Source organism: Hemiscyllium ocellatum, chromosome 8, assembly GCF_020745735.1.
Source record: "Hemiscyllium ocellatum isolate sHemOce1 chromosome 8, sHemOce1.pat.X.cur, whole genome shotgun sequence".
Taxonomy (NCBI): Eukaryota; Metazoa; Chordata; class Chondrichthyes; order Orectolobiformes; family Hemiscylliidae; genus Hemiscyllium; species Hemiscyllium ocellatum.
This window is the reverse complement of record NC_083408.1, coordinates 84,985,693-85,002,320: the sequence shown is the minus strand read 5'-3', so window position 1 is coordinate 85,002,320 and position 16,628 is coordinate 84,985,693. Positions and strand designations below refer to the sequence as shown.

General features: G+C 40.4%; 1 protein-coding gene across 2 annotated transcripts in view; it reads left to right on the top strand.

Moving 5' to 3' along the window:
- LOC132818357 (TOG array regulator of axonemal microtubules protein 1) overlaps window positions 1-16,628 on the top strand; it is a 160,069-nt gene that overhangs the window by 91,217 nt on the left and 52,224 nt on the right. For both annotated transcript variants that reach the window (XM_060829306.1, XM_060829305.1), the window contains exons 4-5: window positions 4,647-4,946; window positions 10,661-10,941. In XM_060829306.1, coding sequence (XP_060685289.1) covers window positions 4,647-4,946; window positions 10,661-10,941 — 581 coding nt within the window. The remainder of the gene's footprint in view (window positions 1-4,646; window positions 4,947-10,660; window positions 10,942-16,628) is intronic.

Here is a 16,628-nt window from a genome sequence, read left to right as displayed (position 1 = left end):
GCTTCAGTGAGCAGCTTACTCTGCTTATTCCTTATGGACACTCTATCCTTCACCAATCTTTCATTTTTAGTGTGTTTAAAGAGCATTTTACTCAATTTTTTTGTGCAGCCTGCCATTCTTTCTGTATGCTTAGCCTTCCTTATTCTAGCTTTAGTCTCTCTCCTGCATATGAGATGCTCTTCCTGATTTCATTGCTATTTTTATTCCAGTATGCTTAATATGCCTCCTTTTTCTTCCTTATTTTTCTCATCAGTATTTTTAATCATCTAGGGTACTCTGGCTTTGGATACTCTATTTACTTCTCATGGGTATATACCTAGCTTGTACTCTACACATCTCTCGTTTGAAATTCTTCCATTTTTCATCCGTTGTTTTATCCACCAAAATTTATTTCAAATCAAATTTGCCCTTTCCAGTCAAGAATCTTAATCATTGACCAATTTTTATCCTTTTCTAACTTCATACTGAACCTTATTATACTATGATCTCTATTTCCCATATGTTCCCCCATTCTGACATTCTCCACTTGGCCTACCTTATTTCCTAGGACCACACCAAGCACAGTCCTGATTGGGCTGGAAATATACTGTACGTGAAAGTTCTCTTATTACACATTACAGGGATTTCTTCTTTTCCATGCCCTACCTTCTACCTTCTTCCCAGCCTACTCAAAGGTAATTGAAATCATCAACAATCACAACCCTACTTTACTTGCTAATTTCCATTATCTGCCTCCAAAGGATCTGTTCTGTTTTGTCCCCACTATATCATAAACACTCAGCAAGGTCACTGCTACAGTCCTGTTTGTTACCTCTAACCATACAGATTCTGACTCATGAGCTGTTCAAGGGCAATGATATTATCTTTGAACAATTCTTCCTTCCTTTTTACCCCCCCCCCCGCCGTTTCTACAAAAAGCATTATATCTATTGACCATCATTCTCTGTTTCCTATCAGTCAGCCAATTTTGTACTCATCTAGCTACTGACCATTTTATAGCACAACCTATAATTTTCCTCAAAGTATTATAAAAGCATTATCTAACCCTTTTCTAGCTTGAGCCATGTTTCTGTCAATACTATTATGTCAGATCCCCAAGAGCAATCGCTTCTCCTAGTTCCCCAATTTTATTTAATGATAATCCGTGCTTTACATACGTCCAATTTAACTCTTCCCTTATCTCTTTCGTTCCCATTGAAAGGTGATGATTTCTTTGGTCACTGTCAACATGCAAGTCTTGTGTCACTTTGATTTCCCCCTTCCCCATTTTCTATTGCATGACCTGTCTGATACTTAACAGGACTTGGCGCATTCATCAAATACCACCCCCCTCCCACCCCTCCACCTTACCGGTTTAAAATCCACTCTCATCCTCTTAGTTGCAGATTAGTTCCATTTCGGCTCAGATAAAGCCCATCTCTTCTGAGCAGCTTTCTTCTTTCCCAAAAGGAATTTTAATGTCCCTAAAATCTAAACCTCTCCCTTCTACATCATCCTCCATGCCAAGTATTTACCTCCCTGATCTGCTATTGCCTAAATGGTGAAGCTCATGCTACAGGTAGTATTTCTGAGATTACTACCCTTGAGGTCATATGTTTCAACCTACTCCATAATTCCTGAAACTGATCGTGCAAGTTCTTTATGCTCTCTGTCCTTCTGTCATTGGTTCCCACATAAACCACAATCACTGGTTCTAAACAACAAATTCTGGAGTGCAAGGTGGTTCAGATATCATCCATGGAGAGAGAACAAGCTAACGTTTTAAGTTTAGATGACTCTTCATCAGAGTCATCGAGACTCGAAATGTTAGCTTCTATTCAGATTCCTGAAGAAGGACTTATGCCCGAAACTTCGATTCTACTGCTCCTTGGATGCTGCCTGACCTGCTGCGCTTTTTCAGCAACACATTTTTCAGCTCTGATCTCCAGCATCTGCAGTCCTCACTTTTCCCCTCTGTGGTAACTAACCCTCCCTTTGCAGAAGTTCACCCATTTTGTTATGTCTCAAACCCTTGCACCCAGGATAACAATTTTTTTGTTTCTGTTGGGAGGGAGGAGAAGGTGCCAGAAGACTGGAGAATTGCAAACATAATGGCCTTGTTCAAGAAAGGTTGGAAGGATAATCCCAGCAATTACAGACCAGTTAGTTTACGAAACTTTGGTGGTGGTGGGGAAGCTTGTGGGAACAATTATTCAGGAAAGAATCAGTAATCACGTGAAAAGGCTGAGTTGATTCGGAAGAATCAGCCTGGACTTCTAAGGGGAAATCATGTTTAACTAACTTGTGATTTTTTGAAGAGGTAACATGAAGGATTTATGAGGCTAATGCAGTTGATGTGGTAGACATGGCTTTTCAGAACATGTTTGATATCATGCCAAACAACAGACTTTGAGGAAAGTTATAGGTCATGCTATAAAAGGGACAGTAGCTACATTGATTCAAAATTGGCTGAGTGATAGGCAACAGAGAATTATGTCCAATGCATATTTTTTGGGCTGGAGAATGGTTTGTATTGGAGTTTCCCAGGGTTCAGTTTTGTGACCGTGCTTTTCATGATGTTTATTGATGATCTTATTGTTCAGGGAACAATTTCAAAGTTTGCAAATGACACTGAACTTGGAAGAATTGTAAACTGTGAGGAGGACAGTGTGAAACTCCAAAAGGACAGTAAAAAGTTGGTGAGGTGGGCAGTTCAGTGTAGAGATGCATTTTGACCAAAAGAACGTTGAAAGACAGTAGAAACTAATGGGTACAATTCCCAGGGGATGCAGGAAAAGAGGACCCAATGTATATTTATGCAGATTATTGAAGATGGTTGGATGCGAAGAGAGAGCAGTTAACAAAGTATATTAACTTTCAGCTTTAGTATTAGAGGCATCGAATAAAAGAGCAGGGAGGTGATGTTAAACTTTTACAAGACACTTGTTAGAGTGACAGCTGGACTATTATGTATGGTTGTACATGCCACATTATTGGAAAGATGCGAGTGCATTGGACAGAGTGTAGAAGTGATTTACAAGAATGGTTCAGGAATGAGAAACTTCAGTTATAAGAATGGGTTGAAGTTGAGACTATACTCCTTAGAGACAAGAAGACCGAGAGAAGATTTGATAGGCACCTTAAAATCGTCAATAAGCTGCAAGAGTAGATAGGAAGAAGTTGTTTCACCTTCTAAAATATAAAAAAACAAGAACGAGGGCATAGATTTGAAGTGATGTGTAAATGAAGGTAGGGTGATGTAAGAGAGAACTTTTTCAAAAAGTGAGCAGTTAGCATATGGAATACACTGCTTGGAAATGCAGTGTAAGTATTCAAAGGGCAATCGATGAATCATTTGGACAGAAATGGTGTGCAGGAAAATGAGGAAAAAGCAGGATATTGACCAGAGGTAATGGGGTGCAGACATGATGGGTTGAATGGTCTCATTCTTGCCATAACGATTCTATGAATACTGAACAATTGTGTCCAAAAGCAAAAACATGAGAAATAAGAATCACTTTGGCACATGGAAAAAAAAATCAAAATGGGGTTCAGAGTTCATGGTTTGAACTTATTGAACTCAATGTTGAGTGCAGAGGGTTGTAAAGTGCCTAATCAGTATTTATGTAAAGTCTAGATTGTTGTGTTCAAGTCCTGGAGCAAAACCTGAACCCACAAACTCTGATTCTGAGGCAAGCTTGCCACCAGTTAAAACATAACTGACTGACCACCTAATAGTAAAATTGTCTTATTACATTGTAGCTTTGTAGCTTTGCTCCCTTCTTGCTTCATGCACAAAAATAAATCCAGTTTTCAAATTAACTTATGGTATCATTTGAGTTATTCATTTTATCATCAGTTTTAATACTGAAAATTATGTATCAACTATTATTTGGAAAAGAAAGCTGCTGATTTTTATCTTTTAGCAACCTAAGTTCCTTCTAATTTCCCTTTACTGTGTTTGATCTTTTTTTGGGCAGCTGTGCATACACACCCCTCAAAAGCACTGCTTCTTGGGCATGATTTGCTTGTCCCCCTGCATAGTCTGTTCAGAACTTTAAAATGTCTGAGTACCTACAAACTTTTAATAACTAATTTCCCTGACCGTTGAAACACCACTTGCCCTGCTTGTGGCAAAGTCTGCAATTGTGCATTGGCTTTATCAATTGTCTCAAAATTCAATGAACTGAATTGAACCCAAGCCTTCCTTAATTCTGAGGGGCTGCCTCAGAAAAAGAAGTGAAGGCTGCTTGCGAGTATGTTTATCTATATATCTTAGTGAAACATTAGCAGCAGACCAAATATATTAGTGTTACAAATTTCCTGTATTTCAACATTTATGCCAGCAACATCACCATTAAAGAATAAATGAACCAGCATAGCTTAGGAAATTGAAGATTTTGTCTCCTTGCTTCATTTACCTCATGGAGTAGAGAAGAAACAAACTTCCTTTAGATAAAAATAACAAAATTAAATTTCAAAAGGCATAATGTAAACCAGAAATGTGGTATACATTAGAAATGTGTGCATTTTATAAAACATTCATGATCGAGTCAGTTTTGGCCAATAGAATCTTCCTCTTAAATCTACTACCTTTCATTTTTTTTTGTTACATCCCTTTTTAAATACAGTGGATATCTAAAAAATTAACTTTTTTGTTTCTTTAGCTGTTCGTGCTAGTTTGGCTCTTTCCAGCAAGAATCATGCCTTCTATAATCCCACTACTATCGATTCTGCACCATTTCCAACATCCAGCTACAGCCAAGGGCCTCACTATCTCCCATCATTTCCATTGCCAACTGCAGCGAGGCCAGTCAATGTCTCTGGAATTGATGGATCATCGAAGAAGTTTCATGAACAAACTGTTAATTTCTCTAACTCGTGGCCTACTGAGCATTTTGAAGGAGTATCTAAACCTAGTTCCCGGAGGCTGACCGATCAGTTGTCTGAAGATTTGCTCATCTTTGGTAAGAGAGCTTGGAATGTTGACAAACATTGTTCATTTTAGTGTTTGTAGGAAATGTTAAAACATTAGCAATTTAAATTCTTTACTTTTCTACAACATCCCTAATCCCTGTAGAATCACAAATTTTTATAACAACAGATATGTTTCTTAGAGTTATAGAGTCATAGAGATGTACAGCATGGAAACAGACCCTTTGGACCAATTTGTCCATGCCGACCAGATATCCCAACCCAATCTAGTCCCACCTGCCAGCACCTGGCCCATATCCATCCAACCCCCTTCCTATTCATATACCCATCCAGATGCCTTTTAAATGTTGCAATTGTACCAGCCTCCATCACTTCCTCTGGCAGCTCATTCCATATACGTACCACCCTCAGCATGAAAATGTTGTCCCTGAGGTTCCTTTTTAAATCTTCCCCTCTCACCTTACCCCTATGCCCTCGAGTTCTGGACTCCCCCACCCCAAGGAAAATACTTTGTGTATTTATTCTATCCATGCTCCTCATGATCTCATAAACTTCTATAAGGTCACCCCTAAGCTTCCAACGCTCCAGAGAAAACAGCCCTAGCCTATTCAGCCTCTCCCTCTAGCTTAAATCCCCCAGCGCTGGCAACATCCTTGTAAATCTTTTCTGAACCTTTTCAAGTTTCACAACATCTTTCTAATAGGAAGGAGATCAGAATTGTACGCAATATTCCAACAGTGGCCGAACCAATGTCCTGCAACATGACCTTCCAACTCCTGCACTCAATGCTCTGACCAATCAAGGAAAGCATACCAAACGCCTTCTTCACCATCCTATCTACCTGTGACTCCACTTTCAAGGAGCTATGAACCTGCACTCCAAGGTCTCTTTGTTCCGCAACACTCCCTTGGACCCCATCTGAAATGACTATTCATTTACTTTTTGCTTTGGGCACTTCTATTGTTTAAGTATTTATCTACTTACTTTTTTTCCCTTTTAAAGCTGTTATTGATAATAATACTGATTCTCTAATTCTAATAAAGTTTCCTCATTTGTTGCGAGTGAGATGATATTTTACACCAATGTACTTTCATCTTGTGCATTCCACCATCTCAGTAAGATTAACCAAGTTGGCTATTTTTGTATAAGCAAGACTAGTGGTTCTAAACATACTTAAATCCTCTAAATATCTCTGTTATGGATTAATATTTTCCCTGGCTTACTTACTCGTGGTTTTAGTCTCATATGATGATTATTTCAAGTATAATCGCTGGATTTTTATTCTTTTTATACATTTTTGAAAACATTAATTTTGTTAAACGGTATTTTTTATAACAGTGAAATAAAAGTACATGCAAAAGTGATTTGCAAATTCAGTGCACACAGTATGGCAGGGCACAAATCTGTAAGAGTGATTCCTCACACTAAGAAAAAGTGAAGACTGCAGATCTGAGAGATAAGAGTCGAAAAGTGTGGCACTGGAAAAGCACAGCAGGTCAGGCAGCATCTGAAGATCAGGAGAATTGACATTACAGACATTACCCCTTCATCAGGAATGTGGTGGGGTGGGGGCAACAGAATCTGAGAGTTTAATAGGAGGGTGGGGATAGACCTGAGGGAGGTAGCTGAGAAGGCAATAGGTGGATGCAGATGGGGGATGATTGTGATAGGTTAGTGGGGAGGGTGGAGTGGATAGGTGGGAGGGAAGATGGACAGGTGAGACTGGTCAACAGGGCGGTGCCGAGTTGGAGGGTTGGATCTGGGATGAGGTAGGGGGAGAGGAGATAAGGAAACTGGTGAAGACGACATTGATGCTGTGTGGTTAGTCCCAACGCAGAAGATGAGGCATTTTTCCTCCAGTCATTGGGTGGCTTGGATTTGGTAGTGAAAGAGGCTCAGGACTTGCATGTTCTTGGTGGAGTGGGAGGGGGAGTTGAAGTGGTCGATCACCCTCACCCTCCTATTGATCACTCAGCCCCCTTCCCCCCATCAACATTCCTGATAAAAAGCTTATGCCTGAAATGTCAACTCTCCCAGTCCTTGAATGCTGCCTGACCTGCTGTGCTTTTCAAGCACCACACTTTTCGACTGGTTATTCACACTACCTAGTTTCTGATTTCATCTATTATCGTTAAGTATAAAACTTAAATAAGAACTGTTCCATAGAAGAGAGATGGAGGTGAAGAGCAGGAAAGAAAAGAAAGCCTAATGTCTAATTGTAAACTGCTTCATAATTGTTTAAGAGCAACACTGACAGAGGTCTTTCAGTTGATATATGCCTTGGAAGGGAAAAGTAATTTCATTAAGAATGATTTCTACTGCTCCCAGTTTATATTGTAAATAGATTTGATAAGTGTCTTTCTGATATGAATGTATACCATCTAACGTTTTGAATTTTTTTGTTTCTATTCAAACAACTTTACCAAAAAAGATATTCTGACATTTGATGGTGAAAATTGTTGCAACATTGGTATCAACTAGAATTAGGTTTATTGTGACGTGTACTCAAGTACAGAAATGCAGGAGTACAGTGAAAAGTTTACAATGTCGCCCCACACAGTGCCATCTTTGGTATAAAGTACCTAGGTACAAATCCCTTAGATACAAAATAGAGAATTTTTTTTAAAACGTTACATTATAGTTATTCATAATAAAAGTTAGAAAAGCTGTCTCCAGTCCAACAACTGCCCTGCTCTGCTCAGGCCATGCTGGCTGTGCCGCTCTGCTTGGGCCTCTAGCCCGCTGGCCATCCCACTTGGGTTGTGTGTGCACCTTGCTGGCCATCCCGCTCCACTCCAGCCCTCTCCAGTGATATCACTGCCGCTCCAAGTAAGTATTTTTTAAAGGAACACTAAAAAGAAATGAGGAGGAGCCCGGAAGCTCCTTACTCCGCCATCACCATATTGGACACCCTGGAACGCCGACACAATTTAGGGACATCCAATTACTCAAGAGATGAATACACCATAAAGTAACATCAATATATCCATATCAGGGAGGTTCCAGATTTTGTTTCAAACATAGTGATTTAGTTTAGCTCAGCTACCTCAGCAACATGGACAGTAAAATTAGACTTGACCATTTGTGCTGAACAGAAGTAGTGTAGCACAAAGGAAGAATCAGGCACAATTATTGTCCTGGATCAGTGTATGCAAAAAAAATGTATATTTCCGGGAATGAGTTAAAGACAAGATTAGTTTGCTGTGATTTGTCCTAGGACCATGCAGTCAATCATTGCTCCCAATCCGGGCTCACAAATAGGGAATGGCTTTTGGAACAAAGAATTTACCACCCTAGGCCGTAGCCGGAGTCACGACCTTTAGTCTGATATTGATTGGTGTCATCTTAGTGCAATGGTTTCTCAATCATTATCACTTCACCGTGAGCAGCTGTGCTTTCAATTACCTAGATCCCAGGCTCTGTACTCCCCTCCCTACATCTTTCGACCCTCACTTTGCTCTTTAAAGATACTTCTTAATACTTAATTGACCAGATTTCTGACCTAATTACCTGTATTTGGCTCAGTGCTTCATAATGCTATCATGAAGAATCTTAGGGTCTTCTCATTACATTAAAGAGGCTAAGGAAATTCAAGTTGTTGGTAAAGCTGGATGTTCAGAGCACATGTTTGAAAGCTTGATCCCATGTTTGAGGATGATTTCACCAAAAGGCAATACAGAATTAATGAAAGACTTAATTTTGGGAGGACTTCTCATTTAACTGAAATAACAAGCAATTACTTAGGTTGTCCTGATTGGCTGGCTGGTTGCTCCATCAAACTAGTCAATAGAGAGCAGGTGTTACTGGTCAACCATGTCAAAAGTAGCAGAGAGATTGGGAAATATGGAAGTACTCTGTTATTTTGCCTGATAAAATCTATGCAATTGGATTTTTTTTAACATGACAATGTAATGCTAAGTTGTTTTGTAAACATTTTCTTCGTAACAACTGCCTGCATACTATCTTCTTACTGTCATTTAATGTCACATGGTGCTTCACTGGTGTGCTATAAAGCAGGGTTTGACACTGAGCCACTTATGACAATATTAAGGCAAGTGGCCAGAAACTTGGTCAAGCAGTTAGGTTTTTAAGGAATGTTTTAAAGGAGGCAGTGTTGCATAGGTTATTATGTTGAATATTCCAGAGCTTGATCTTAATTTTCTAATGAAGGCATTCAAGTACTTAAGTCGAGATTTTTTGTTTGTTTAATTGTACAGAGGTAGGTTGCCATTGGATGTAAAATCAATCAGAAAATTAGGAATCTTTGGCTTTGAAGTTTCAACAAGACTTTTGCTTTTAGGCACTCTTTAAATTACGGTGTTCTACACTTTTACTCTTACATGTTCAATATAATTTCATCACCATAGCCAAATATGTTTCTGAAAAATGCAGAAAATAGGTAAAGCAGGAGGCCATTTGGCCTTTTGTGCGTGGTCTACCATTCATTGTGATGATGGCTGATTATCCCACTCAACGGTCTGTTTCTGTTTTTCCCCAAATCCTTTGATCCCTTAACCCTACCGTGTGCTATATCCAGTTTCTCCTTAAAAAGCAGATAATGTTTGGTCTCGACTGCATTCTGTGGCAGTGGATTCCACAGGCTCACCACTCTCTGGGTGAAAGACTTCACCTCATGTAAATCCTAAATGGTTAATCTTATCTCCTACTGTTTCTGCATTCTCCCACCATCACGAACATCTTTCCTGCATGCACCCTGTCTAGGCATGTTAGATTTTATAGATTTCTGTGCGATCCCTCCCTCATTCTTCTGAACTCCAGCAAATATAATCCCAATTAATTCAACCCCTCGCCGTGTGACAGTCCTGCTAGTCACTCAATTTGTCCAAATTGCAGTGAAGTACCCTCCTCAAGCTCACCCTCTTACCCAGCTTAGTGTTATCTGCAAATTTGAAGATATTACATAAATTTGATGAGGGGAATACAGCAATATATGTTGTAGCTGGGGCCCCTAGCACTGATCCTTGCAATACTCCTCTAGTCACTACCAGCTATTCAGGAAAAGGTGCCATTGTAGTGTTTATCCCCCATATATTTTGAAGTGAACAAAACAATACATTGCATTTCCAGCTTTGCAGAACTTAACTATCAGAATAGTGTTAAAGATAACTGTTTGGCATTGATGAGTTGAACCAAAGGGTCGGTTTCCATGCTGTATGATTCTATTATGCTCTCTCGTTTGTAGTATTTCCCCCTTTGTGTCGAATTCAGTGAAAATAATGCAATGGCTGGTTTAGAACCTTTTTGAGATGCAATAACAGTTATTGAATTATAATACTCTTCAACTTCTCAAGTCTGGAATGCTTGAGACCAAGTCATTTCTAGGTTTGGATTTTTTTTGGTTTATAGAATGTTGTTAGAAGGTCTGTGTGAACAACTGTGAGAACTGGAAAAACCATGGCAGATGTAAATATTTACTATGTATAAACTGTGATAAAACATTACAAAACAGTATTAAAAATTGTTTTCTTATCCAGGTATTTTATTTACTTATTCAAATCTTCAGTGATTCTGTTCTCAAAATACTGTACCAAATTTTGGCAAGTTGTTGAATTCTAGTTAAAAAGTTTCTGATCAATTGGTGTTACGAAGATACAAAAAGCTGGATTGGAGAGATTACGGTGTATATTCAAAAAGAAATGAAGCTTCCAGTAATTTATGCTTTTCAGCTGCTTCATTGTCCTGCATCTCATTGTGTGTCTATTTACTTAACTGTGTGATTATCTAGGAGACAGCTCACAAGAAAGTCATTCTCCCATATCACTGAAGCCTGCACTGGTAAAGTTAGTATCATCTCGCAGAGATCTCAACACTACAAAACCTGTACCTCCAATTCCAAAAGGCTCAAGTCCAGTTGTTGAAGCAGAAGTAGCTATAAATGGTAATAGAAAAGGAACAAATGGAGCAGAATCTGAGGAAGTTTGGAAGGAAGGGAAGAATGTTGACAAAAATCTGGAGTTGGATTTTTCCTCACTGAACAACAATGAAGATGAAACAGATCACGAAGAGGTTAGTGTGCACAAGCTTCATAAAGACTCACCTTATTCTGTAAGCAGTTATATTAGAGTCATATATTAATAATATTAAACATTATTTTATTAATGGGATTTGTGTGTTCGTAGCTGCCAAACCCAGTTGCCCTTGAGAAGTGGTGGTGAGCTCTCTTCTTGAACCGTTTTCCATGTCAAGGTCGGGGGGGGACCTAATTGGTGTGGTGTTCCTTGTTTTTTTCTAGATGGTAATGGGCATCTGTTTGGAATGTGCTGTCTGAAGACCCTGACTGCGTATCTTGTAGACAATGCATACTGCTGCTACGAGTGTCAGTGGTTTCTGGATGTGGCAATCAAGCAAATTACTTTGCTCTTCGTTCCAGATTCCTTTGTGCCAGAAATGACTCCCAGTGGCAGAGAGCTTATCTCCAGACTCCTACTTACTTCAGTTTTGCTAAGGTTCCTTCACACTCTGACATTGAGGCTGCATTTGTCAAAGGTTGTCACTCTAACCTTACCTCTGGAATTCAACTCTTTTGGTCTTTTTCCAAGAATAAACTGGTCTTTTTCCAAATGGAGGGCAGTGATTAGTGGCGTATTGCAGGAATCAGTGCTTAGGTCCCAGTTATTTCCTTGAGAGAATTGACTGTAATATCCCCAAGCTGGGGAGAGGGTGAACCCTGAGGAGGATGCAGAGGGGCTTCAGTGTGATTTGGACAAGTTGAACGAGTGGGCAAATACATGGCAGATGAAGTATAATATGGATAAATGTGAGGTTCCCCACTTTGGTAGCAAAAACAGGAAGGTAGATTATTAATCTGGCAGTGGATTGGGAAAGGGGAAGGTACAAGACCGGAGTATCCTTGTAAACCAATTGCTGAAAGTGTACAAACAGGTAGAGCAGGTGGCGAAGAAGACAAAGGGTGTATTGGCCTTCACAGCAAGACGATGCAAGTACAGGAGCATGGATATCTTGCTGCAATTTACAGGACCTTAGTGAGACCACTCCTGGAGTTTTGGTGTGCTGTTTGGTCTCCTTATCTGCAGAAGGATGTTTTAGTAATTGAAGAAGTGTAACAAAGTTTTACCAAGTTAAAAATCACACAATACCAGGCCACCTGATGAAGGAGCAGCGCCCCCTGATGTGTGATTTTTAACTTTGTGCACCCCAGTCCAACACCAGCATCTCCAAATAAAGATTTAGCAGACTGATTCCTGGAGTGGCAGTACTGAGGTATGAATAGAGACTGGGTCAGTTAGGATTATATTCACTGGAGTTCAGAATAATGAGAGGGATCTCATAGAAAACCATGATATTCTTTAATTAGATTAGATTAGATTACTTACAGTGTGGAAACAGGCCCTTCGGCCCAACAAGTCCACACCGACCCGCCGAAGCGTAACCCACCCATACCCCTACATTTACCCTTACCTAACACTATGGGTAATTTAGCATGGCCAATTCACCTGACCCCGCACATCTTTGGACTGTGGGAGGAAACCGGAGCACCCGGAGGAAACCCACGCAGACACGGGGAGAACGTGCAAACTCCACACAGTCAGTCGCCTGAGGCGGGAATTGAACCCAGGTCCCTGGCGCTGTGAGGCAGCAGTGCTAACCACTGTGCCACCGTGCCGCCCTAACTAACTGGACTAAACAAGATAAATGCAGGAAGGATGTTCTTGATGAGCAGCGAGTCTAGAACCAGCATATAGAATAGACCTTTATAAGATGGAGAAAGTGAGGACTGCAGATGCTGGAGATCAGAGCTGAAAAATGTGTTGCTGGAAATGCGCAGCAGGTCATAGCTAAAAAATGTGTTGCTGGAAAAGCGGCTGAAAAACGTGTTGCTGAAAAAGCTGGATAAGATGTAAGGATAAATCTTTCACTGGAAAGTGGTGAGCTTGTGGAATTCACTACTATAGAAAGTGGTTGAGGCCAAAACATTGAATATTTGTAAGAAGCACTTAGATATAGTTCTTAAGGCTAAAGGGATCAAATGCTGTGGGATAAAGTGGCAACAGGATATTAAGCTGGATGATCAGCCCTGATCATACTGAATGTTGGACTCATAAACATGGTTTGCCTCTGTGTTGTAGTCCATTTTCAGGAACTAGGAGAAAGTGAGGACTGCAGATGCTGGAGATCAGAGCTGAAAATGTGTTGCTGGAAAAGCGCAGCAGGTCAGGCAGCATCCAAGGAGCAGGAGAATCAACGTTTCAGGCATGAGCCCTTCTTTAGTAAGGGCTCATTTTCAGAAACTATTCTAGATACTGAATAAACTAAAAATAGCGGTCATTGTGTCAGTAATGTTTACACTTGTGTTGTTAAGTTCTTTAAACAATGGGAAATTTGAAGAAGTCGTCTACCACAGGAACGTAATTGTCCCTGTGCACTGTAAGTGGATCTGTTGCTACTTCCAAAGGGGTGGATAGAACATGTGAATTAGCACCTCCCCTGCTGCTGGGGTTAGAATGTTTGGAATGCCTCGCATGCATTCACAAGTCATTGAATATCCTAATTCAGTCCTAACGAGCAAATAGATTCAAATACTAGCTGTTTAGTGTTTTCAATATCCATGACATACAATGGTGTAACAGTATGAATTAGTATTTAAGAATTGCCACATCTGCCTTGGCTAGAGAACTTTTTGTGAAGTTTATCTCTGTATAGTCAAAGTTAATACATTTTCTCAAGTACTTCCTTAGTAATTTCAAGACTATCATTGGACAATTATATTTTGCAACTCTGGCTGCACACCTTTGCAGTTGCCAAAGTATAACAGAACAACTTTGAGAACATCTTCAACTTCATAGTTAAGAGCATCAATGTGTAAATCAAGAGGAATATCTTGGTCTTTGGGTTGTGTAATCTGACCAACATGTCAGATGTAATCATCCTAATACCAGGCTTATATCTCATTTTGAAGTCCTATCATTGAATCTTGATAAGTAAACACTGCAATAGTGGCAATGCACTCATTAGTGGTTTATGGCTATTAATTTAACCTGGGGTAGTGTTTGTAGAGGAATAAGACGTGTTATTTTCTGGGTCTGTAGATTGTGAAGGAGCAAAAATGCAGTGATATGTACTACTTGTCAGAGGTGGGAGTTTAAAGAGAGTTTAAGTGTTACTGCGGATTATATCTGCCATAAATGCTGTTGGATGCAAATCTTATCAGATCGAGTGGATCAGTTGGAGAGACAAATAGAAGTGATGAGGAATTTGCAACAGCTACAGTATGTGATGGATGGCAATTATAGAAAGGGGGGAAAGTCTCGGATACAGTCACATAGATGGGTTAACTCTAGGAAGGTTAAGAGAGATAGGCAGCTAGAGTAGGAGTCTTTTGTGGATCTACCCATTTCAAACAGGTATGCTGTTTTGGAAAATGTACAAAGTTAAAAATCACACAATACCAGGTTATAGTCCAACAGGTTTAATTGGAAAATGTAGGGGGTGATGGATTCTCAGGGGAACTTAGCACAAAAAGCCAAGTTTCGGGTATTGAGACTGGCTCTAATGCAACGAGGGGTACGTCGGCTTCCAAGAGATCAATTGTGTTAGGGGATTCTGTAGTCCGAGGTGCAGACAGACGTTTCTGTGGCCAGCAGAGAAAAAGCAGAATAGTGTGTTGTTTCCCTGGTGCCAGGACCAGGGATGTCTCAGAGAGGGTGCAGAATGTTCTCACGGGGGAGAGGGGCCAGCACAATGTCATTGAACACATTGGAACCAATGACATTGGAAGGAAAAAGGTTGAGGCTCTGAAGGGGGATTACAGAGAGTTAGATAGAATTTTAAAAAGGAGGTCCTCAAGGGTAGTAATATCTGGATTACTCCCAGTGCTATGAACTAGTGAGGGCAGGAATAGGAGGATAGGGCAGATGGATGCATGGCTGAGGAGCAGGTGTACGGGAGAAGGATTCACATTTTTGGATCATTGGAATCTCTTTTGGGGTAGAAGTGACCTGTACAAGAAGGACGGATTGCACCTAAATTGGAAGGGGACTAATATACTGGTAGGGAAATTTGCTAGAACTGCTTGGGAGGATTTAAACTAGTAAGGTGGGGGTGGGGGGGTGGGACCCAGGGAGATAGTGAGGAAAGAGATCGATCTGAGACGGGTACAGCTGAGAACAGAAGTGAGTCAAACAGTCAGGGCAGGCAGGGACAAGGTAGGACTAATAAATTAAACTGCATTTATTTCAATGCAAGGGGCCTAACAGGGAAGGCAGATAAACTCAGGGCATGTTTAGGAACATGGGACTGGGATATCATAGCAATTACGGAAACATGGCGCAGGGATGGGCAGGACTGGCAGCTGAATGTTCCAGGATACAGGAAGGATAGAAAGGGAGGCAAAGGAGGGGGAGTGTCATTTTTGATAAGGGATAGCATTACAGCTGAGGTGAGGGAGGATATTCCCGGAAATACATCCAGGGAAGTTATTTGGGTGGAACTGAGAAATAAGAAAGGGATGATCACCTTATTGGGATTGTATTATAGACACCCCAATAGACAGAGGGAAATTGAGAAACAAACTTTAAGGAGATCTCAGCTCTCTGTAAGAATAATAGGCTGGTTATGTTATGGTAGGTGATTTTAACTTTCCAAACATAGACTGGGATAGTGTTAAAGGTTTAGGTAGAGAGGAATTTCTTAAGTGTGTACAGGACAATTTCTGATTCAGTTTGTGGATGTACCTACTAGAGAAGGTGCAAAACTTGACCTACTCTTGGAAAATAAGGCAGGGTAGGTGACTGAGGTGTCAGTGGGGGAGCACTTTGGGGCCAGTGACCATAATTCTATTTGTTTTAAAATAGCGATGGAAAAGGAGAGACCAGATCTAAAAGTTGAAGTCCTAAATTGGAGTAAGGCCAATTTTGACAATATTAGGCAAGAACTTTCAAAAGCTGATTGGAGGCAAACGTTCACAGGTAAAGGGACGTCTGGAAAATGGGAAGCCTTCAGAAATTAGGTAACAAGAATCCAGAGAAAGTATATTCCTGTCAGGGTGAAAGGGAAGGCTGGTAACTATAGGGAATGCTGGATGACTAAAGAAATTGAGGGTTTGGTTAAGAAAAAGAAGGAAGCATATGTCAAGTATAGACAGGATAGAACGAGTGAATCCTTAGAAGAGTATAAAGAAAGTAGGAGTATACTTAAGAGGGAAATCAGGAGGGCAAAACGGGGACATGAGATAGCTTTGGCAAATAGAATTAAGGAGAATCCAAAGTGCTTTTACAAATATATTAAAGACAAAAGGGTAACTAGGGAGAAAATAGGGCCCCTCAAAGATCAGCAAGGCGGCCTTTGTGTGGAGCCGCAGAAAATAGGGGATATACTAAATGAATATTTTGCATCAGTATTTACTGTTAAAAAGGATATGGAAGATATAGACTGTAGGGAAATAGATGGTGACATCTTGCAAAATATCCAGATTACAGAGGAGGAAGTGCTGGATGTCTTGAAATGGTTAAAGGTGGATAAATCCCCAGGACCTGATCAGGTGAACCTGAGAACTCTGGGAAGCTAGAGAAGTGATTGCTGGGCCTCTTGCTGAGATATTTGTATCAACGATAGTCACAGGTGAGGTGCCAGAAGACTGGAGGTTGGCAAACGTGGTGCCACTGTTTTAAGAAGGGTGGTAAGGACTAGCCAGGGAACTATAGACCAGTGAGCCTGACCTCGGTGGTGGGTGAGTT